This window comes from Bufo gargarizans, chromosome 7 (assembly GCF_014858855.1).
Source record: "Bufo gargarizans isolate SCDJY-AF-19 chromosome 7, ASM1485885v1, whole genome shotgun sequence".
NCBI classification, from domain to species: Eukaryota; Metazoa; Chordata; class Amphibia; order Anura; family Bufonidae; genus Bufo; species Bufo gargarizans.
Window position 1 is genome coordinate 81,334,740 of NC_058086.1, and position 22,934 is coordinate 81,357,673.

A 22,934-nucleotide genomic window follows, 5' to 3' on the forward strand; every position below is an offset into this window, starting at 1 on the left:
AATATCACATGACCTAACCCCTCAGATGACCACCGTAAAAAATTGTAAATATAAAACAGTGTAAAAAAAAGCAATTTTTTGTCATCTCAAGTCACAAAAAGTGTAATAGCAAGCGATCAAAAAGTCATATGCACCCCAAAATAGTGCCAATCAATCCGTCATCTCATCCCGCAAAAAATGAGACCCTAAAGATAATCGCCCAAAAACTGAAATAAAAAACTATGGCTCTTGGACTATGGAGACACTAAAACATTTGTGTTTTTACAAATGAAGTAATTGTATAAAACTTACATAAATAAAAAAAATGTTATACATATTAGGTATCACCACGTCCGTGACAACCTGCTCTATAAAATTACCACATTATCTAACCTGTCAGATGAATGTTGTAAATAACAAAAATAAAAAAAGTGCCAAAAAAACTATTTCTTGTTACCTTGCCTCACGAAAAGTGTAATATAGAGCAACCAAAAATCATATGTACCCTAAACTAGTACCAACAAAACTGCCACCCTATCCCGTAGTTTCTAAAATGGGGTCACTTTTTGGGAGTTTCTACTCTAGGGGTGCATCAGGGGGGCTTCAAATGGGACATGGTGTCAAAAAAAACCAGCAAAATCTGCCTTCCAAAAACCGTATGGCATTCCTTTCCTTCTGTGCTCTGCCGTGTGCCCGTACAGCAGTTTACGACCACATATGGGGTGTTTCTGTAAACTACAGAATCAGGGCCATAAATAATGAGTTTTGTTTGGCTGTTAACCCTTGCTTTGTAACGGGAAAAAAAAATTAAAATGGAAAATCTGCCAAGAGTTAAATTTTGAAATTGTATCTATTTTCCATTAAATAGGGTTAAAGTTTGTAAAATCAGTTTTGAATACCTTGAGGGGTGTACTTTCTTAAATGGGGTCACTTTTAGGAGTTTCTGCTCTAGCGGTGCATCAGGGGGGCTTCATATGGGACATTGTGTCATAAAACCAGTCCAGCAAAATCTGGCTTCCAAAAACCATAGGGCGCACCTTTCCCTCTACGCCCTACTGTGTGCCCATACAGTAGTTTACGGCCACATATAGGGTGTTTCTGTAAACAGCAGAGTCAGGGCAATAAAGATACAGTCTTGTTTGGCTGTTAACCCTTGCTTTGTTAGTGGAAAAAAATGGGTTAAAATGGAAAATTAGGCAAAAAAATGAAATTCTCAAATTTCATCCCCATTTGCCAATAACTCCTGTGCAACACCTAAAGGGTTAACAGAGTTTGTAAAATCCGTTTTGAATACCTTGAGGGGTGTAGTTTATAGAATGGGGTCATTTTTGGGCGGTTTCTATTATGTAAGCCTCGCAAAGTGACTTCAGACCTGTAGTGGTGCCTAAAAATTGGGTTTTTGTAAATTTCAGAAAAATTTTAAGAATTGCTTCTAAACTACTAAGCCTTGTAACATCCCCCCCAAAAAATATCATTCCCAAAATAATTCAAACATGAAGTAGACATATGGGAAATGTAAAGTCATAATTTTGGGGGGTATTACTATGTATTACAGAAGTAGAGAAACTGAAACTTTGAAATTTGCTAATTTTTCCAATTTTTTTGTAATTTAGGGGTTTTTTTTATGCAAAAAAATAAATAAAAATTGGGGGGACTTCATTTTACCAGTGTCATGAAGTACAATATGTGACGAAAAAAAAAAAAAAAAAAAACAATCTCAGAATGGCCTGGATAAGTCAAAGTGTTTTAAAGTTATGAGCACTTAAAGGGAACCTGTCACTGGGATTTTGGGTATAGAGCTGAGGACATGGGTTGCTAGATTGCCACCGGCACATCTGCAATATCCAGTCCCCATAGCTCTGTGTGCTTTTATTGTGTAAAAAAAAAACAATTTGATACATATGCAAATTAACCTGAGATGAGTCCTGTCCCTGACTCATCTCACGTACAGGACTCATCTCAGGTTAATTTGCATATGTATCAAATCTGTTTTTTTTACACAATAAAAGCACACAGAGCTATGGGGACTGGGTATTGCAGATGTGCTAGCGGCCATCTAGCAACCCATGTCCTCAGCTCTATACCCCAAATCCCAGTGACAGGTTCACTTTAAAGTGACACTGGTCAGATTTGCAAAAAATGGCCAAGTCCTTAAGGTGAAATAGGGCTGAGTCCTTAAGGGGTTAATAGTCCCACAAGGGGACTATGACAGACAGCTTTTTTTATTGCTTTTAAAATGCATAGTGCATTGCATTTTAATGGCAATGCTATTCTAACATTGACCAGCCTGCTAGAAATTACTGAAGGCTGGTCTGGGACCTACATCAGACCCCAGGCAGCCTTCACACACATTGGCACCCCGATGTGCATTTGCAGGAAGCCGATGGGAGACAGAGGGAGTCCGTTGTTAAACGGCCCAGAACCGTACTCCTGCCGGTTCAGGCCCTTAGAGGAGGGCTGTGGCTCTCATGTGAAAGCCGGCGACCCCTGCAGCACTTAGACTGGGCCGTCGTAAAAGCCTAGGGCCCCTTAATGACTGCCCTAAAAACACGTATGGATGGTCACTAAGGAGTTAATCAGAGCCACAAAATGTACAAAATAAGGCAACGTTTCAAATAATACATAGCCTTTCTTAAGTATGCTTTCATACACATTTTAACCATCCTCAGGATAGGTCATCAGTATCTGATCGGAGGGGGACTGACACCCCTGCTGATCAGCTGTCTGAATAGGCACCGACGCTCCTGTGAGCGCCGCAGCCTTTGAGGCACACCAAGCACAATGCCGAATATTGTATAGGGGCTGTGCTTTGTATCATCCTCAGATGCTCCTAGGCCACGTGACACATGAAAGGATCGTTACTGGCTTAGGAAAAGCTGCCAAAAGGCAGCAGCGCTCACCAGCACTACCTTCTCAAAGAGCTGATTGGCAGAGGGGGGGGGGGGGGTCCTGGCTGTCAGAACCTGACCGATCAGGATGAAAATCACTGGGGAAAAAAACAGAACACCAGGGCTAAGTTCTATAACTTTGTTATGAATGGACGTTTGTTGATGCAGTAAATGCTTGCAGTTTGTGTGGCAGGACCCGATGGCTGAAAACGCATGTGCTCTCATTGTGGAGAGCGGGACCAACTGATGCCTCTGGCGGCAGCCCATTTCCTGTGAGAACAAAGGGATTAGGAAAGTTGAAAATTAAGAATGGAGTCACTGCAGTCCTTTTTGGCACTCTAAATAAAAGCATATATGGTTTAGAAAGGTAGCAGTCTGCATGTGACTATATGTAATCTCCTCCACTCTAGAGTGCCAACTTCTCCCACCATTATGCCGATAGATGGAATTCCTAATATGCCATGCGTCAGTAATACCCCTAAGGAGTTGGTGAATATGGCTCTCGTACCAGAAGGTTGTGAACTCCTGCATTAGACTGTTAGCATCGCCGAAATCTGTGGGTTCAGCTGATGTTCATCCAATGTGTATGGGCAGATTAAATAAGTTCTACCACAAGCAATGCTTACCTCATATACACGGGCTAGAGAATATATCTCTAATGGCCAGTCTGACCACTGGAACAGACAGCAGTGGCGAGACTGGAGGTCCCAAAGTGCCCCATTAGAATAGAACGGTGGTATGCATGTGAGAGTTCAGCAAAGTACTATAGATGTAAAGGAGTAGCGGTCACATGCACAAAAGCCTTCCATTCCCATGAAAGCTTAGTACTGCTGTACTTTGGGACCTCCTTTCTTGTGATTGCTGGGTTTCCCAGAGGTCAGACCCCATAAGGAATAAGATAGTCAATTCCTTACCGTGCAGATAGGGAATAAACTTTTTAAGGAGAACGTGTCACCTTGAAATGCAGTGCACTCTGCAGATAGCACGCTACAGAGCAGAAGACAAGCAGATTGATATAAAGTTGTAGAAAAAGATTCAGTAAAACCTCTGCTCTTTCTGACCTCAAGACCACCCCATCAGTGACTGACAGCTATGTGTACAGTGAATGCAATCAACCACTGATACAACTGAAGCCAGAAAAAGCAGAAGTTTAAATGTATAAATTACAAGTTATACTGAATCTTTACCCACAAGACTATATAGAAATCTGCTCAGTTAATTCTGCTCCAACATGCTGCCTGCCATTTGCAATGCATTCATGCAGCAGACAGGACACACTCCATGAAAAAGGACAAGTCCCCTGAGCTGCCAGCTTGGAGTCATGAATGGGGAATGTTCTGGATGCATGTGAGGTGCAGAGCCAAATCTAGCTTTGTTACAATGAGATGGTCATGTACTATATGCCCGATTTATAATTTCTACTTTATCATGAGATAACCCCATTTAAGTAAGGTCCTCATGGGTAGTATAAACTAAAGAAAAAAAGGAAGTAACATTAGAAACTATTGTATTTCACATCGGAAATAGTAGAATGTGACTGGGATAAACGGGGATCACAGTGGGTTCAGGCGACACTAATGTGTATGAGGAGCTCCTCATGATATGTGGGGAAGTAGCTTGGCTTCCAGAAAGTTACACACCATTATAATCATGAAGCCCCTATCCAGAGATGCCTGCTAGTGCAGAACAGCGCTCTGGCCCATGAGCTGTGTCTCCTGGGACAGTTATTGATGTAACATCAGTGGGACAGAGACGTATGGAGTCAGCTGAGCCCGTCGGACACACGGCAGGCGTCAGCTGTGCCAAACAGCGACTCCCGGCTGCAATGACCGGGATTGGCGATAATGCCAATACCACAGTAAGGAGCTGCCCATTGATTGGAGCCTTCTCAACAAAATCACCGGGCTCCAATCCGTTGCTATGACAGCCTGCCAAATAATTCAATAAAAACAACCATAACTTTTTATGCACACGTCAAAATTGTGCCAATAAAAACTAAAGATGGTAAAAAAAAAAAAAGGGAAGAAAGTTATTAAATATGGCGATGCAAAGAAAATTTTTATTCTTAGAGTTTTTTTAAGCAGTAAAATCTATATGGTAGATTTTACTAGTAGTAACTATATAAATTTGGTATAGCTGTAATTGTACCAACCCACAGAAAAAGCTCTTAATGTCATGATCACAAATATAAAACCTTAAAAATCTAAAAGGGAAATGTATTTTTTTTATTTCACCTGATCATTTTTTCAACACAAGATATAGTGAATTAAATGGTGCCATTAACAAAAACAACTTCACTGCAAAAAATAAGCCCTCATATGGTTGTGTGAACAGAAAAATACAGAAGTGTTGGGTCTTGGAAGGTGGGTAGGAAAAAAAAAAAAAACGCTGCAGGCTCTTCTACTTGAACTCCCATGTAATCATTCTGAAGCATTCTTATGACTATGTTGTACTATTCCTTTATTATTCCTTCTAGAAGTTATGAAAGAATTGCTTGCAAGTTTGCAGAATTGTTACTACATTGGGGATGCAAGCAGTTACCAGACATGAGATGTTACAGGTCCTTGTTAGAGTGCATTCACACGGCCTTAAGTGTTTTGCGGTCCGCACATGACCAGCGCTATATAGAGAATGCCTAAGCTTGTCGGCGGTCGCGGACAAGAATAGGACATGCTCTTTTATTGCGGGACAACGGATGAGGACAGCAACACTGTGTGCTGTCTGCATCTTTTGCTGCCCCATTAAAATGAATGGGTCCGCACCAGTTCTGCAAATTTGCGGAACTGATGCGGATCCATTTATACGGTCGTGTGAATACACCCTTAAACTGTTATTAGGTGGTCACATAGCTACTAAACTATATATGTGGCCAGACTAGAGGCTGAATTAGGGAAACAATGTATCCACTTAAAGGGATCTTGTCACCATGAAAACGCAATGTAAGCAACCAGCAGCATGTTACAGAGCAGGAGGAGCTGGGCATAATATATGGTTGTGTGGAAAATATTCAGTGTAAAGGCTCATTCACACGACCGCATGAACGGATCCACACTCGTTCTACTATCCATTCATTTCTATGGGCCCTCAAAAGATGCGGACAGCACATCGTGTGCTGTCCGCATCCATTATTCCATATCGCGGCTCCGCAGAAAAGATAGAACATATCCTATTCTTGATTGCGGACAAGAATAGGCATTTTCTATTATGGTTGCAGGCATCCCAAGTTCAGAAATCTGTAAAAATCTGTCAGGAATCTGTACACCACTGACACTCGTAGATCATACGAGTGTATTACTGTACAGTGGCACGAAGCGCACAGAGTCATAGCAACCAATGATGCCATGCAATCAGCAGGACAGGTTTTCACTGACTGTGCTCCGTGAAAACCCATGTATGTGTGACTGAAGCCTTATCCTGAGGATAGGTCATCAATACAGGCTAAGGGGGCAACCCCTTTAACGGCCTCCGGACTGCCTAACGCAGGATTGCGGTCCGGAGGCGGTTGATTCATTCCTCCTAGACGCATCCATGCTACATTTCGCGAGACGACGCGCATAGCCAGCCCGCGCATGCGCATTGCGGGCCGGCAAAAGTCGCAGCAGAAGCCCCCATCACCCCTAATTAACCCCTTGATCACCCTCATCAATCACTAGTGAAAAAAAATGTGATCAGTGCAAACTCACTTTTTTTTCACTAGTATTGACGGTTAGGTTTCAGGATAGTTTAGGCCCCTTAGTTAGCGTCGGTTAGCGCCCAGACCACCGCAGTCACTGATTCACTGATTAGCGTATCGCTAATCAGCATTGGTACTTTTATAGTATCTGTAAGTGATCAGAACTGATCACAGTCAGATCTATAATAGTATTAGTGTCATCTTAGCTCGTCCTCCACCCAAAATGCAGTGTTGCCCGATCAGGCCTGATCAGTCGCCCACACGTGCGTTCACCGCCGCCCAATTGAGACATTTTTTTTTTTTTTAATCACTGCGGCGATAAAAAAATAAAAATAAATCAGTTTTGATATATTTTATCAATCGCAGCGGCCTCTGGTACTTCGCTAGCCTCCCATTTGTAAGACAGGCTTGCTTTTTGTCTTGGGTAGTCTCAGGGAATACCCCCTAAATTTAGTTGACCAAATGGCAAGTAAGTGGTATTCTTCTGAAGAGGCCTACAGGCTTCTGACCCAGTCGGATGAGGAAAGGAGATTTTTGTGAAACTCACCTGTAAAATCTTTTTCTCGTCTTTTCCATTGGGGGACACAGACCATGGGTATAGCTTAGAGGTATTAGTAGGAGGGACACTATGCAAATGAAAGAGCTCCTCCTCCTCGGGCTATACCCCCAGACTCCACCAGGAGGAACTCAGGCGTTGCACAAGCAGTAGAAGGAGCAAGAAAAAATCATGGAAACCATCGGACCAAGCCATAAGGTCCAACCAGAAACAGAAAAACTGAACTAAAGACCCCTCCTGCAACAGGAATAATGGGTGGGAGCTGTGTCCCCCAATGGAAAAGACGAGAAAAAGATTTTACAGGTGAGTTTCACAAAAATCTCCTTTTCTCGTGCTTTTTTCCATTGGGGGACACAGACCATGGGACGTCCAAAAGCAGTCCATGGGGTGGGAAAAAATACCAGCACCGCCAGGAGGAACGCCCCAACGGTCAAACAGGAACCACAGCCTGCAAAACCCTGCGGCCAAAGCCGCATCAGCCGAAGCCAGTGAATGCAACTGACAAAAATTTGCAAAGGTATGCAAGGACGACCAGGTGGCCGCCGTACACAGCTGAGACGCAGAGGCACGACTGCGTCTTGCCCAGGAAGCCCCCTCCGCCCCAATGGAGAGAACGGCAATTCTAGCCGGGGGAACTCCACCACAAGCGTGACAAGCCGCGGAAATAGCCAAGCAGATCCAGAGCGCCAAGAACGGCGGACGGAAGCAGTAGCCGCGAGACACACCTCCAGGACCCGTACAACATCCAGGGAATGCAGAGTGCATTCCTTGGGGTTAGCCGGAGAAGGACAAAAGGAAGGCAGGACAAGATCCTCATCAAGGCGGAAGGGAGAGACCACCCTGGGCAAAAAGAAGGGGACTGGACGGAGCACAACTTAATCCTGGTGGAAAACCAGAAAGTCTCCTGACAGGAAAGAGCGGCCAGCTCCGACACCAGTCTGACTTAAAAGCTCGTGATGGGACGTGAACTCACAGCCACTGCATAATAGCCCAGAACTTTAATCACTACGCTATGTAGCTGTATCAGAAGCTATGGTCACAAGGAAGTCCAGATGAGAACAGTCAGAGAGACCCTCCTCAAAGGCTCGAAGGGGGCCGACTGCAGAGCGCGCAGAACCAAATTGAGATCCCAAGGAGACAAAGGGGGAACATACGGGGAACCGAATGCGCCACCCCCGAAGAAAGGTCACCACCGGACCCTTAAGAGCAAGGGACCTCTGACGGCCCGCGCCGAAACCTGACCTTACAGGGAACTAAGCGACAGTCCCTGCACAAGCCCAGACTGAAGAAAAGACAGTACCATCAAGATGGAAAACCGAAGGGGAGGGAACCCCGAACCCTCAAAAAAGGATAGGAAGGCCATCCAGGTACGATAGTAAATCCGGGAGGAAGAAGACTTCCCCGGACTGATCATGGTCCTAACCACTGAATCCGAGAACCCCATCTTTATCAGGATGGCGGTTTCAACAGTCACGCCGGTAAACGAAGAGACCGCAAATTCCGGTGGCAGAACGGGCCCTGAGACAGTAGGTCCTGTCCGTCGGGAAGAGGCCATGGGGCGTCCGCCAGCAACCGAGCCACGTCCGAAAAAACCACGCGCGGCGAGGCCACTCTGGGGTGATGAGAACGGTCGGAGTCCCTTCCGCCTCGAACTGGCGTAGACCCTTTGGTAGGAGAGGAAAACAGAGGAGGCTGAAGTCCTGCCACGGAGACACCTGCGCATCCATCCGTACGCCTCCGGATCTCGGGCGCGAGCCAGGACCACTGGGATCTTGTTGTTGAACCCGGACGCCATTAAGTCCACATCCGGACGGTCCCATCTGTGGCAGATTTCCTCGAACCCTTCTGGATGCAGAGACCACCCGCTTGGATCCACCGTGTTGTGGCTTAGAAAGTCCGCTGTCCAGTTGTCCACTCCTGGAATGCAAACTGCTGACAACACCGGAACGTGCGTCTCCGCCCACGTCAGAATTCTCTTCACCTCCTGCATCACCATCCGGCTGCGGGTCCCGCCCTGATGGTCGATATAGGCCACGGCCGCGGCATTGCCCGTTTGAACCCGCACTGGGAGGCCCGCAAGGAGAGAGGTCCAATAGGAGAGAGAGAGCGGAAAAAATCGCCCTCAGTTCCAGAAAGTTGATTGGAAGGCGAGACTCTGCCGCCGACCAAATTCCTTGAACCGTGCAAGACTGGAAAACGCCCCCCCCAACCCAGGATGCTGGCATCGGTGGCGGCGATCGTCCAGGAGAATGCGAGAAAGGAACTCCCCGACCTCAGGTTCTTTGGGAACAGCCACCAAGGGAGAGCTGCCCGAACCCGCTGAAAGGTAAAGGATCTCCTGTTGCGCCAGGCGAGTGTGAAACTGGGCATATGGAAGGCCTCGAAAGAGGCTACCATAAGACCCAGGACCTGCAAGTATTCCCGAATGGAGAGGCACGGGGAGCGCAGCAGATGCGACACTGCCCCCTGGACCTGGGAGGACTTGAAGGCTGGTAGAATACTTAGGCAGCCGAGGTGTCCAAAATCACCCTCCGGAAGGAGAGCCTCTGGGACGGGAAGAGGCAGGAGTTTGGGAAAGTTACCAGCCAGCCGAACCGTTCCAGGGTCTGAACAGTGATCCGGACGCTGTCCGTGGTCTGCGGTAGAGAGGGGGGCCTCTATCCGGATATCGTCCCGATAGGGCAGCAAAGGAATGCCCCTGGTACGAAGAAGCGCCATGAGCGGTCCAGGACCGTGGCAAGGACCCGCGGGGTGGTCGCCAACCCGAAGGAAGGGCGACAAACTGACAGTGTCGACCCATAATGGCGAAGCGCAGGAATCGATGGTGGGATTCCGCAATCGGGACATGTGATAGGCCTAGGAGCAGCAGGGCGGGCTGACTGGGCCCTCTAGTGCCGGGAAGGCTGGTGCAAAGGAAGGGCTCTTTGCGGGCGACCTGAGACCCCCGGCGGAGGAAGCAGGCGACGGCCTACCAGATGAGAAACGGCAAAAGGCATGCAGAGATGAACTCGTCCAGCTGATCCCCATAAGGTCTGGAAACCCCAAAGGGGAGATTAGCAAGGGAACGCTTGGTGGAGGCGTCAGCATCCCACACCTTCAATCAAATCTCTTCGCGCTGAGTGACAGAGATGGCCAACCTGCGGGCAAAGAGGGAAACAATGTCCCTAGAAGCTTCGCAAAGAATCTTAGAAGCCTGAGACATCTGGAGAACCAACTCCAGTGTGTTAGTAGCCGCATCTCGTACCGCCAGTTCCTGGTGGTGGTGTTGTAACCACACCGAGAGAGCACTGGCTACCCCTGCTGAGTGAAAGGTAGGTCACAGGGACGCGCTGCCAGCGAAAAAAGGACCTGGAAGAGAGTCTATGCGTCTGTCTACAGCATCCTGGAAAGAGGAACTGACTAAGACAGGAAGGGCCACATAATTGGCTAATCCGGTCACCGGAGGATCCACCTTAGGGGGAGGAGACACCTCTCCTCGCCGTCAGCAGGGAAAGGAAAGTATATTCATGCGCTGGGTGGTCGAGAACCTTATTAAGACCACCCCAGGCCCTGGACATGACCGCGGAAAAATCCCTCATGGACCGGGAACATGGTAGTCTCCGACTGCCTGGACGGAAAAAGGGGGAACTCCTGACCAGTGGAAGGAGGAGAATCCCCTTGGAGAATAAAGGTGTCTCGGACAGTCACCACTAAGTCAGCCACCCTGGTGGAGAGCTTAGGCGAGGGGTCCCGCTCCATGACCTAATCAGAGCCGGAAATTCTCCTTCAGACTTGCGCTCCCTAAGGGAGGGGAGAGTCGCCCGAACGCGCCTCTAGACGAGGGGGGGGGGGGGGGGGGGGGAGAGCCAGAGCCATCCGAGGAGGGATGCTGCTGCTCACGCTCCCTGTTAGTAGTCGGGCGTCTTCTGTGGAAAACCACTTAGAGAGGTGGTTGGCGTCACAGGATTTGAAAATGCCCTATAGTCCAAAAAGGACCTGGCTCGTCCGAGCCGGATAATTCTCCTTCGGATTACTCTCCCTAGGGAGGGGGAAGAGCAGTCCGCAAGCGCCACCGGCGAGGTGAGGGGGGTGGAGAGACGGAGACATCCGAGGTGGGATGCTGCCGCTCACGCTGCCTCTTCGTAGTCAGTCACCCACTGTGGGGACCACTGAGAGAGATGGAGTCGTTAGCGCCACAGGATTAAAGGACATGGTTGCCTTGGCGACTAAGACCAATTTAGCGGCCGCGCTGGACATGGCAGATGCCCAAGCGGGGACCGCAGGCCCCCAGGGACGTGGAGGAGGGGTGGAGGAGGGGGGTAAGGCAGGGATGCAGGTAATACTTATCTGCTCCTGCAGAACTTCTCCTGCAGAACTTCTCCCTCGACTCCAGGACCAGCAGGGATGCACCTCATCAGGCTTCTGACTCCTTGTCCAGGAGTGCAGTGTTCTGGTGGAGGGTGGCAGCAGGAGACCCAGTAGCTGGTGGGATACCGGAGCTGCAGGTCGAGCCCGGATCCACTTGTCTTCTTTGGGGGGCAATGGAGGCAGCCAGGCAGCGTCCAAGGACGGCAGCGGGCATTCCACGGGGGACCAGGAAGGCGCCATGCCGACCTGTGTCCCCATCTAGAATAATATAAACAATTTTTGAAGGCTGAAAGGGGCTTTGAACTCAGAAAGCCTGGACATGGGGCAGCAGCAGCAGTACCACTGAGCTACCAGCTTGCCTGGCACAAAACGGAGTAGAGTGATGAGGAGCTGCACGGCCATGAGCAAACAGAGTCTCCGGTGTAAGGAGAGTCAGAGCGGCATGCCGAGGCTCCGCCTCCCCGAAAGCGTCATTATGGCGTGAAAAAAGCGCGCGAAAAATAAGCGCGCGCGCGAATGCGCGAAAATATGCGCGCGCGCGAAAATATGCGCGAAAATAAGCGCACGCGCGAAAATATGCGCGAAAATAAGCGCACGCGCGAAAATATGCGCGAAAATAAGCGCACGCGCGCGGAAATAAGCGCGCGCGTGATTTAAACAAACACCACGTGGAGGAGCGGCCTGCCGGAGGGCGCTGAGGGAGCGCAGCAGCCAAGGCCCGACGAGAGAAGCGCTGAAGCCCACAGTTTAAGGGGGAAGAGATGCCAGTACTCCAGTGCCAAAATGAAGAAAGTGCCCCATCAGGATCCTTCTTCAAGTTCACCCAGGTAGCCACAGACAAATAGACACAGAGGGAGGGGGAGGGATTGGGCAACACTTATCTGCTCAGCATGCTCCCTCGATGTCCAGACCAGCAGGGATGCGCCTCTTCAGACTTCTGACTCCAATCCAGGAGAACAGTGCTCTGGAGGAGGGTAGGCAGCAGGCGTCCCAGCAGCTGGTGGGATGCCGGAGCTAACAGGTCGAGCCCGGATCCACTTATCTTCTTGGGGGGAAATGGAGGCAGCCAGGCAACGTCCCAAAGACGGCGGCGGGCACTCCACGGGAGACCAGGAAGGCGCCATGCCGACCTGTGTCCCCATCTAGAATAAAAATAACAAAAAGGAGTAGAATCAGAGAGTGTCAACCTCCTTCACCAGACACTAAGCAAAGACTGAGTTCCTCCTGGTGGAGTCTGGGGGTATAGCCCGAGGAGGAGGAGCTCTTTCATTTGCATAGTGTCCCTCCTACTAATACCTCTAAGCTATACCCATGGTCTGTGTCCCCCAATGGAAAAAAGCACGAGAAATGGGAACCCTCATCTGACAAATCCAGCGGGTCAGAATATGAACCTGTAGAAAGCAGTGGCAGTCTGACCCAAAGTTCGGACGATGAGGTTGAGGTCACTGATACCACTAGGCGTACCCGGCCCCGTGTTGCTAGACCACAGGTTGCGCAGGATCCGCTTCAAGGGAAGCAGAGTGGGGCTGGCGCTGTCGGATTACGTGGTGAGGCATACAACAGCAGCGCAGCCCATCCTGGACCTAGTACCAGCACTGCTGTAGAACATGGTGAAGTGGCGAGCACCAGAAGGGCAGTTGAAGCTGGTACGGTGGCACGTGCAATAGTTACCCTGTCGCAGCCACCGCACAGACAGGCCCATAGAGCCCCTAAGGTGCTGGCAAACCCAGATTGGCAGCCCCCAACTTCAGCCGCACCAGTAGTTCCCCCTTTCACCGCCCAGTCTGGAGTTCGGGTTGAGACAGATCGGATCGGCACTGGGGTTTGAGCTGTTCTTCACTGCGGAGCTCTTGGATTTAGTCGTGGCAGAAACAAATCGGTATGCCACTCAATTTATAGCCGCCAACCCGGGAAGCTTTTATGTCCAGTGTTTCTGGTGGAAACCCGTCCAAGTTTCCAAATTTAAAACTTTTCTGGGCCTTCCTCAACATGGGCCTGACAAAAAAGCGTGAATTGCGGTCATATTGGTCCACGAACCCAATTCATCACATGCCCATGTTCTCCGCCGCTATGTCCAGGACACGATTTGAGACCATCCTGCGTTTCCTGCACTTTAGTGACAACAGCACCTCTAGTCCCAGAGGCCACCCAGCTTTTGACCGGCTCCACAAAATTCAGACCCTTATAGACCACCGTAACACCAAATTAGCAGATTTGTATACCCCTGAGCAAAACATCTACATAGACGAGTCCCTTATAAATTTTACCGGGCGCCGTGGCTTCAACCAATACATCCCAAGCAAGCGCGCCCGGTATGGGGTCAAATTGTATAAGCTCTGTCAAAGGGCCACAGGCTATACGCACAAATTTCGTGTCTATGAGGGTAAAGATCAGACCCTGGAGCCAGTCTGTTGCCCTGACTACCTGGGGAGCAGTGGGAAGACGGTCTGGGACTTGGTACCCCTTGCCAAATAAGGGTGACACCATCTTTATGTGGACAATTTCTACACGTGTGTGCCCCTCTTCAGGTATTTGTTTCTAGAACAGATTGGCTGCTGTGGCACCGCGCGACCTAGTCGCCGGGGCTTCCCTCAACGGCTCGTTACCACCCGTCTTGCAGGGGGGAGAGGGCTGCTTTGTGTAACTAAGAACTGCTCGCGGTGAAATGGAGAGACAAGTGTGGCGTTTACATGCTCTCCTCCATTCACACAGACACGACAATACAAATTGAACGAGCAACCAGTGTCATTGAAAAGCCCCTCTCGGTCCACGACTATAATTTGCTCATGGGAGGGGTGGACTCCAATGACCAGATGTTGGCTCCTTATTTAGCGTCCCGCCACACCAGACGCTGGTATAAGAAGGTGTCTGTATATTTGATTCAATTGGCTGTATATAATAGTTTTGTTCTCTACAGTAAGGCTGGGAGAACAGGATCCTTCATCAAATTTCAGGAAGAGATCATCGAGAACCTCCCGTATCCAGGAGGTTCCGTGGCCCCATCCACCAGTGTAGTGAGCCGTCTACACGAGCGACATTTCCCCAATGTCGTTGCTGGTACCTCAACCCAAGCGCCACCTCCTGCTGTGTCTGTAGCAGGAGTGGAATAAGGCGTGACACCCGCTATTTCTGTCCTGACCACCCTGCCCTATGCTTAGGGGAGTGTTTGCAGAAGTACCACACACAGGTACACTATTAGCATAGGGATTGCGTCACACAGAACTGGCACACAGGGTTCTTAGGGCCCTTTCACACAGAGCTGCTGCAAACCTCTCCTTTCACCTGGGAAAAAGTGCATAATGTACTTCGCCACATCTCTGGGCGATTTGCGCTTTGCACATTGTCCCATGGGGAAGGAGAGGTTTGTCCTATAAAAAAAAAGTTCAATAAAGTTTATAAAAGTTAATGTTCTGTTCAAATGTTATTATAAAGTTAATGTTAATAAATTTATTGCGTTGCGGCCTGTTTTTTTTTACCTTCTAGGTGGACCAACCGATGAACCAGCTGCAGCACTGATGTGCATTCTGACAGAAGCATTGCGCTGCTGTCAGATTACACAAAAGTCGGTGTATGCGGCGCTGCAAGACGAGTAAAAAATACGTTTGCCGAGCCTTATGAGCTGAGGGGCGGTGTTCATATGCTTTGGCAAACACTTTGTGTATAGAAAAATAAAAAATCCCGGCAATGATTTATTCATCCACATCGATTGATGTGAATGGAGAAATCGGGTTTGCCAGGGCATACGAGCCGAGTGGGTTTGGATGTTGGGCGAAGCTCCTATGTCCTGGCAGACGCCTTTCCCCTCTTGTTTTTTTGGCAGAGATTTTTTCATCTCCATTGATCGATGCGAATGAAGAAATCTGTGCCGTTCATTTTTTCTTTCAGCCCAGAGTCAGAACGGAAAAAATAAATAAAAATCTCATTACCCGTATGCTCAACATAAAAAGAATAGCAGAAACTCCTAATGCTGGCCATACATGTAATGATTGCGGAGACCCTCAAATACCAGGGTAGTACAAACGCCCCACAAATGACCCTATTTTGGAAAGAAGACACCCCAAGGTATTCGCTAAGGGGCATATTGAGCCCATGAAAGATTTACATTTTTGTCCCAAGTAAGCGGAAATAAATAAAATTAAAAAAAATATTTCCGCCAACTTAAGCCAAAAAAATAAATAAATAAAATAAAAAATTCTTCTATGAACTCGCCATGCCCCTCATGGAATACCGTGGGGTGTCTTCTTTCCAAAATGGGGTCACATGTGGGGTATTTATACTGCCCTGGCATTTTAGGGGCCCTAAAGCGTGAGAAGAAGTCTGGAATTCAAATGTCTAAAAATGCCCTAAAATGAATTTGGGCCCCTTTGCGCACCTAGGCTGCCAAAAAGTGTCACACATGTGGTATCGCCGTACTCAGGAGAAGTTGGGCAATGTGTTTTGGGGTGTCTTTTTTTACATATACCCATGCTGGGTGAGAGAAATATCTCTCTAAAATGACAACTTTGTATTAAAAAAAATAATAATATTATTATTATTATTATTATTATTATTATTATTAATAATAATAATAATATGGGAAAGTTGTCTTTTAGAGAGATATTTCTCTCACCCAGCATGGGTATATGTGAAAATACACCCCCAAAACACATAGCCCTACTTGCTTCCGAGTACGGCGATACCACATGTGTGCAGCCTAGGTGGGCAAAGGGGCGCAAATTCTAAAGAGCACCTTTAGGATTTCATGGGGCATTTTTTACACATTTGGATTTCAAACTACTTCTCACGCATTAGGGCCCCTAAAATGCCAAGGCAGTATAAATACCCCACAAGTGACCCCATTTTGGAAAGAAGACATCCCAAGGTATTTCGTGATGGGCATAGTGAGTTCAGAAGAAGTTTTTATTTTTTGTCACAAGTTAGTGGAATATGAGACTTTGTAAGGAAAATAAAAAAAAACATTTTCTGCTAACTTGTGACAAAAAATAAAAACTTCTATGAACTCACTATGCCCATCAGTGAATACCTTAGGGTGTCTACTTTCCAAAATGGGGTCATTTGTGGGGTGTTCCTACTGTTTGGGCATTGTAGAACCTCAGGAAACATGACAGGTGCTCACAAAGTCAGAGCTGCTTCAAAATGCGGAAATTCACATTTTTGTACCATAGTTTGTAAACGCTATAACTTTTGCACAAACCAATAAATATACACTTATTGCAATTTTTTTAATCAAAGACATGTAGAATAAATTAAGATAAAAATTTATAGAAATGTAGTTTTATTTAAAAAAAAAAAATTACAATTGAAAGTGAAGTCTTTTTTTAGCAAAATTAAAAAAGCTCTATTAGGGCTCTTTCACACTTGCGTTCTTTTCTTCCTGCATAGAGTTCCGTCGTCGGGGCTCTATGCCGGAAGAATCCTGATCAGTTTTATCCTAATGCATTCTGAATGGAGTGAAATCCGTTCAGGATGCATCAGGATGTCTTCAGTTCCGGAACAGAACGTTTTTCGGCCGGAGAAAATACTGCAGCATGCTGCGCTTTTTGCTCTGGCCAAAAATCCTGAAGACTTGCCGCAAGGCCGGATCCGGAATGAACGCCCATTGAAAGGCATTGATCCGGATCCTGCCTTAAGCTAAACGTTGTTTCGGCGCATTGCCGGATCCGACGTTTAGCTTTTTCTCAATGGTTACCATGGCTGCCGGGACGCTAAAGTCCTGGCAGCCATGGTAAAGTGTATAGTGGGGAGCGCGGGGGGGGAGCATACTTACCATCCGTGCGGCTCCCGGGGCGCTCCAGAGTGACGTCAGGGCGCCCCAAGCGCATGGATCACGTGATTGCATGGCATTGCATGACGTCATTCTGGAGCGGCCCGGGAGCCGCGCGGACTGTATGTATACCGCTCCCCCGCTCCTACTATGGCAACCAGGACTTTAATAGCGTTTTGGGTGCCATAGTAATACTGAAAGCATTTTGAAGACGGATCCGTCTTCAAATGCCTTCAGTACACTTGCGTTTTTCCGTATCCGGCGTGTAATTCCGGCAAGTGGAGTACACGGCGGATCCGGACAAAGCAAGTGTGAAAGAGGCCTTAGTGAGAAGAAAGGGAGGTAAAATTCATTTGGGAGGCAAGTTGCATGACCGAGCAATAAACGGTGAAAGTAGTGTAGTGCAGAATTGTAAAAAGTGGTCTGGTCATTAAGGGGGTTTAAGCTAGGGGAGCTGAGGTGGTTAAAAGGCCTGTGCCATAAACTACTTTTCACTCTACAGTTCATTTTCAAGCACTCTAGCTCCCATTCCTCCATGGATTGTTTTTTTTTCTTCCAATTTACCCTCTCTCATTTCTCCATGCTTGAACCCTGCTTCCTGGTTAGTCATGTGACTGCTGTCCCATCATGCCTCAGGATATGTGGCACCAACCATTTCATTTGCTGCCTCCACATTCAAAATGCTGTGTAACTGGATTTATACCAGACTACTTGGGCTAATGATCATCTGACTATCCACGAATAGGCGACACGGAGAGGGTCAAGGCTTTGTTCATATGCGTCCTACAGGGCCTAACAGCAACTGAAAAACCAAACTGCTTAGACAGTATAATAGAGGGCTAATAAATGGTATTTGGGGAAGTGCAATAACAGCGATCTCTGTTGGGCGAGATACAGTTATATATTTTTTTCTATCTCTGCATTTAAAAGGTTCTAACTGATCTATTTTTCCATTGACAACTATAAATAGGGCTTGTTTTCTGCAGGACAAGATGTACCAACAATGTGAAAAAAAATGAATCCAATTCTACCATTGGCTTTAGGTGTTTTTACAGTGTTCATTGCATGTTAAAGGGCGTGTGTCAGCAGGTTTGTACCTATGGCACTGGCACTGGGCAGCTGAAGGCCGTGGAACACAGACCGTGAGATACCGGCCTGGATTCCTGCTGAGTGCAGGAGCACATGGCGTCTCTGGTTCCTATGACGCCATGCGCTTCGTGCCGCCACAGTACAGTAGTATACTCTTATAGAACATACGGGTGTATTACTGTACAGCAGCACAAAGTGAACAGTGTCACAGCAACCAATGACGCAGTGCGTTCCTGCACTCAGCAGGAATCAAGGCCGGTATCTCACAGTGTTCCACGGACGTCTGCATGAGGCTTTTGACAGGACCAGGCACGGAAAACTTCTTAACGCCTGGCGCTGTCAAATTGGGAGGCTGCAGCAGTTGCAGAGAGAGCCGAGCCTCTAGGTGTAATGGCAATTGCTCATTGCTCCTGGAGGCTCACTTGTACATAGTAAACATTTTTATCAGCAATGCAGGCACATATGAACAAATGCTTTCATCTGGGCCAGTCCATAAGTACAAGTCTGCTGACAGATGTCCTTTAGATCATAACATTTTGTGGGTCAGTATTATTATGGAGATACCAAAATTAGGGTATGTTCACACCTCTGTTTAACTGGCAGAGAACAGCCTTCCAGAGTTCAACAGATCTGGTAGAGCCTGACACCGCCATTCACACCGCTCAGATGCCATAGTCAAATATGACCATAGCATCTGAGCGAGGAAAGCCTGGGAGCACAGTGCTGCCCAAGATCCAAGCAGCCCTCTGACTCCATAGGAATACAGTAAGTGTCCCATAAATAACAATGGTAATTTATTTTAGTCTATGGGAGAAGCTGACAAAAGTTTAAAAAATTGAATCGCCCCCTTTTCATATAGGCATAAATATAAAGTTATTGGGGATCAGAATGTATAGACATAAATATAAAGGAAAATGTTTTCTTCAAACGCAAACACAAGAAACTATCTAAAACTGGCATCGCTGTAATTGTACTGACCTGAAGAATGAAGAAATCAGGTCAACCTACAGCAGCAATGCATTTTTCCCAGTTGCGCCCCACTTGGGATCTTTCCGGCCTCCCACTACACTAAATGCAGCCATCTCAACATAAAACTAACATTTACTATAGCTGCACCTCCTGCTAAAATGTAACCTGTAGAGCACGTGTTTTTGTGGCTTTTTACACTATAGAGAAGGTGATAGAAAAACATGACAAGACAAACAGCAGTGCACTTTAGGTGTCAGACTTTCAGCTATTAATTGGAGATGAGGTCTTATGCAAAAATACCCCACAAAACACACAAAAGTGCAGAACACCACAAAAAAAAAAAAGTGAACCCACCGCAAGGCTGGATTCGCATATGCAGTTTGTTTTTAAAGCCAAAGTCAGGAATGGATTGTAGAGAGATGGGAAATAGAGAGAATGCAGATGACAGACTTCACATATCTTCATGGATGAACCGCTGACCATCTTACGACAGAGGGGATCATAGACACAAATGTGTGAGAGTCCTAAGGCAGTATTTTAGCATCCGTACTGCAGACTCCTTTGGGTCACCAATGACTAAGCTCAGCTTAGTAGACCCATGAGTGGTCCAGGCAACGCCACCATAATAGAGATCCTGTTCTATGTTCCACAGATGCTTGCCCATTACAACGCTGCCAACCTACCACTAGAAGGTGACAGCCTTACAGTAGATAATGTTGATGCGATTTGAGTAGAGGGTAAATTAAGAAAAGTTAAATATTTGTTCAGTGTGAGGAATATAAAAGCAATGAATGGCATTTCTGACGCATCAGCATTTCTATTTAATCAAACACCAACAGAAGGTGCGCGCTACCGAGAGACCGACAGAAGGCCATAAAGGAGCCGAGAAAACGAGCCACCAACCTAACTACAAGGTGTAAGACGCCAACACCAACTGTGTGAAACCGACTGAAGACAAAGTTAATCCTCACCAGTACAGATGAGCGAATTTCCGCTTATGAAATTTGTTTGCGATTCATTTACTGGTAAAAGCAGAATTGAGTTATAGATTCTGTTACCACGGACCATAACACAATGCCTTTAGAGGCATTCCGTTCTTCATTCCATCATAATAGAAGTCTTTGGGCTGCATAAAAGGATCCGTCCCGTTTCGGTTATGGAGGGGAGTCCTCTTCTGCATAACAGAAATGGGACGGATCCATTTCACAGCCCATAGACTTCTATTATGATGGAAAATGAATAACGGAATGCCTCTAAAGGCATTCCGTCACAGAATTGCGTTATGGTCCGTGGTAACAGAATCCATAACTCAATACTGCTTCTACCAGTAAACAAATCGCAAACGAATTTCAAAATATGAAATTGGCTCATCTCTACTCACCAGTTCAGCACTGTATACTGTATTACACTGGTATATTATGGTACCCTATACTGGTTAGGTGCCCACTCCCTTTCCACTGATTTGGCAGCAATGGTAGCAGGTGGCCATTCCATTATAGCAATTTGCCAGCCTGATTACCACTTAAACATTCACCAAATACCCAAACCTTTTGGTGGAGATTTACTAGTTCTAGGTAAAAGGGAAAGCGGAGACAGCGCTGACAATAACTGCGATCATTCACTAAAGGAGTGAGAATGGATTTGGTTGAGGCCCCTTGCACTAGTCCAGATAGACATCCCGCCATCATTTCCATGGGAATTGTTACTCGTGGCTCTCACTGTAAGGCCTCACGCACAAATATATTTTGTAACCAGTCCGCATTGTTTGCAGATTGCACAAAGCCCCATTCACGGGCCCGCAAAATAAATGTAGACAGTAGACTGATATCATCAGCTGTCCGCAAGTTACAGAACATGTGCGATTCTTGTCCAAATTGTGGACAATAGTAATTTTAGTGAAGGGCGTGAGAAAATGTGGTGCGCAGCAGCGCGTTGTGGACCGCACTACGCACACGTTGTGTGCATGAGGACTTAAGGCTAAACAAACAAGAACGTTCTTGAGGAGACCATTTTACAAAACTTTGTGGCAATTCCAGGAACGCTAAAGTAACGATGAAGTTATGGCGACAGTGACGGAAAGTGACTGAGTGCCGGACACAGAACCCGCTTACCCGCTGCTTGTCATTTAACCCAACAGAAAAGCAGACACATGTGTAAAAGGAGCAGTTACCTGGACCATCGCTGGAAGACAGGGCAGGAGAGGAGATCTTGGGTTTCTTGGCTGAAGGTGGCCCTGGATCAACCAGATTTTCGGCCATGGCTGCAGGTTGATGCTTTTTTGTCGTGGTCCAAAGCTCAGCGAGGCGTCTGTTCACCACGAGTCACTAAAACAAACACACGGACCGTGCACACGAAGAGTCCGGTAACGGAGCGGTAACAGCTCGTCACACACCGGAGAGGTAACGGGCCCTCAAGAGCTCAGACACCCCATGCCCACACTGGCTGCTCCTAATGCTGACTGCAGCCCGGTCCCTGGGCCTCTCCTCAGCCGTCATCCTACACAAAGGCCCCCAAGCACTGCTCCAGAGCCCCGTGCTCAGACCCCACCGCCGTGTGCTACAAAGGGGACGGGGGCTATGGGGGAGGGGAAGACGGGACTCCCACTGCCTTACGGCCACTTACAGACGCAGACCCGGGTCTCTCCCCCCGTCAGAGGGCGGCATCGTTGCACAAACAGATCAGCCCGTGAATTGACTCCCAGCACTGCCCTGGAGATCACATAGCTGCTACTGACGCGAGTCTCGGGAGAACTAGCGAAGCTTCAACAGGGCCCTTCAATTATCGGCTCTCCTGCCTCCTCCGCGGCCTCTCCCGCTCTCTGCCAGATATTCTCGGATCACGCCGATTCGGATCAGGCTCGCAGGCAACGGCTAGCTGAGAAGTCTGCGAAGACCAGTGCTAACTGCCTGAAGCCGGAGTCGCCGCCGCGACTCTCTGGGGATCTAATGGGTAGCGGTATCCCGGGTCGCCGTGGGATGAAAACAGGGAGGAGCTCGTAACTATAGATTAGGGGCCCTCAGCAGATGACAAGGAAACATGTCCGTTATCATTCAGCCTCCTCGAGGGTTCTGAAACCTTGTCGTCCGTATCCAATTCAAGTCAGGGCTCCGTCCCTCACACACAAACAAAATGGCGGCTGTTGTTTCTTCACTCCGCTCAGGAAAGCTTCGGCAGTAGCGGCCGGAAACGACGCAACACGATAGTAAGGAAGAGATACACCTCCAGTGGGAGGAGCCACGCGGGGTGGGACGGGCTTCACTCAGCGAGAGCTAATTGGCCGCCTCACACAATGAACCCCCCACGACTGAGAGCCTCCTGGAGTACACGTGATGCCGAACGGAGCCTTTGATTGGCCAATTCACTGCCGTCTTGTGTCACAGCCTTTCTTAAAGGAGAGGTGGAAAGTCTCATATTTTTTTTTTCGCCTTTTTTCTTTCCTTCTTCCGCCATATGATTCGGCGGAAAATAAGGATTTCAATATAATGTTATTAGAGTGTACCAAAGCAAAACTATAAGTAATTACAGAGGTTTCTTCTGGTTTACATTGACAGGAAATACTACTGGTGTAAACTCTACTCTAAGAAGTGAATAAAATATTGAGTAAAGTAGATATTAGTGTTGATCTCGATGCTTGGCACATGGCGGTATTCAGTCGAATACCGCCTGTGC

The 22,934-nt window shown here is 47.6% G+C and overlaps 1 protein-coding gene across 2 annotated transcripts in view; it reads right to left on the reverse strand.

Moving 5' to 3' along the window:
• EP300 (E1A binding protein p300) overlaps positions 1-22,485 on the reverse strand; it is a 248,573-nt gene extending 226,088 nt beyond the window's left edge. The window contains exon 1 of one of the 2 annotated variants that reach the window (XM_044302316.1): positions 21,436-22,485. In XM_044302316.1, coding sequence (XP_044158251.1) covers positions 21,436-21,523 — 88 coding nt within the window. In that variant the 5' untranslated portion in view covers positions 21,524-22,485. The remainder of the gene's footprint in view (positions 1-21,435) is intronic. The other variant, XM_044302317.1, reaches the window with a different exon arrangement.
• Positions 22,486-22,934: the final 449 nt, after the last annotated feature.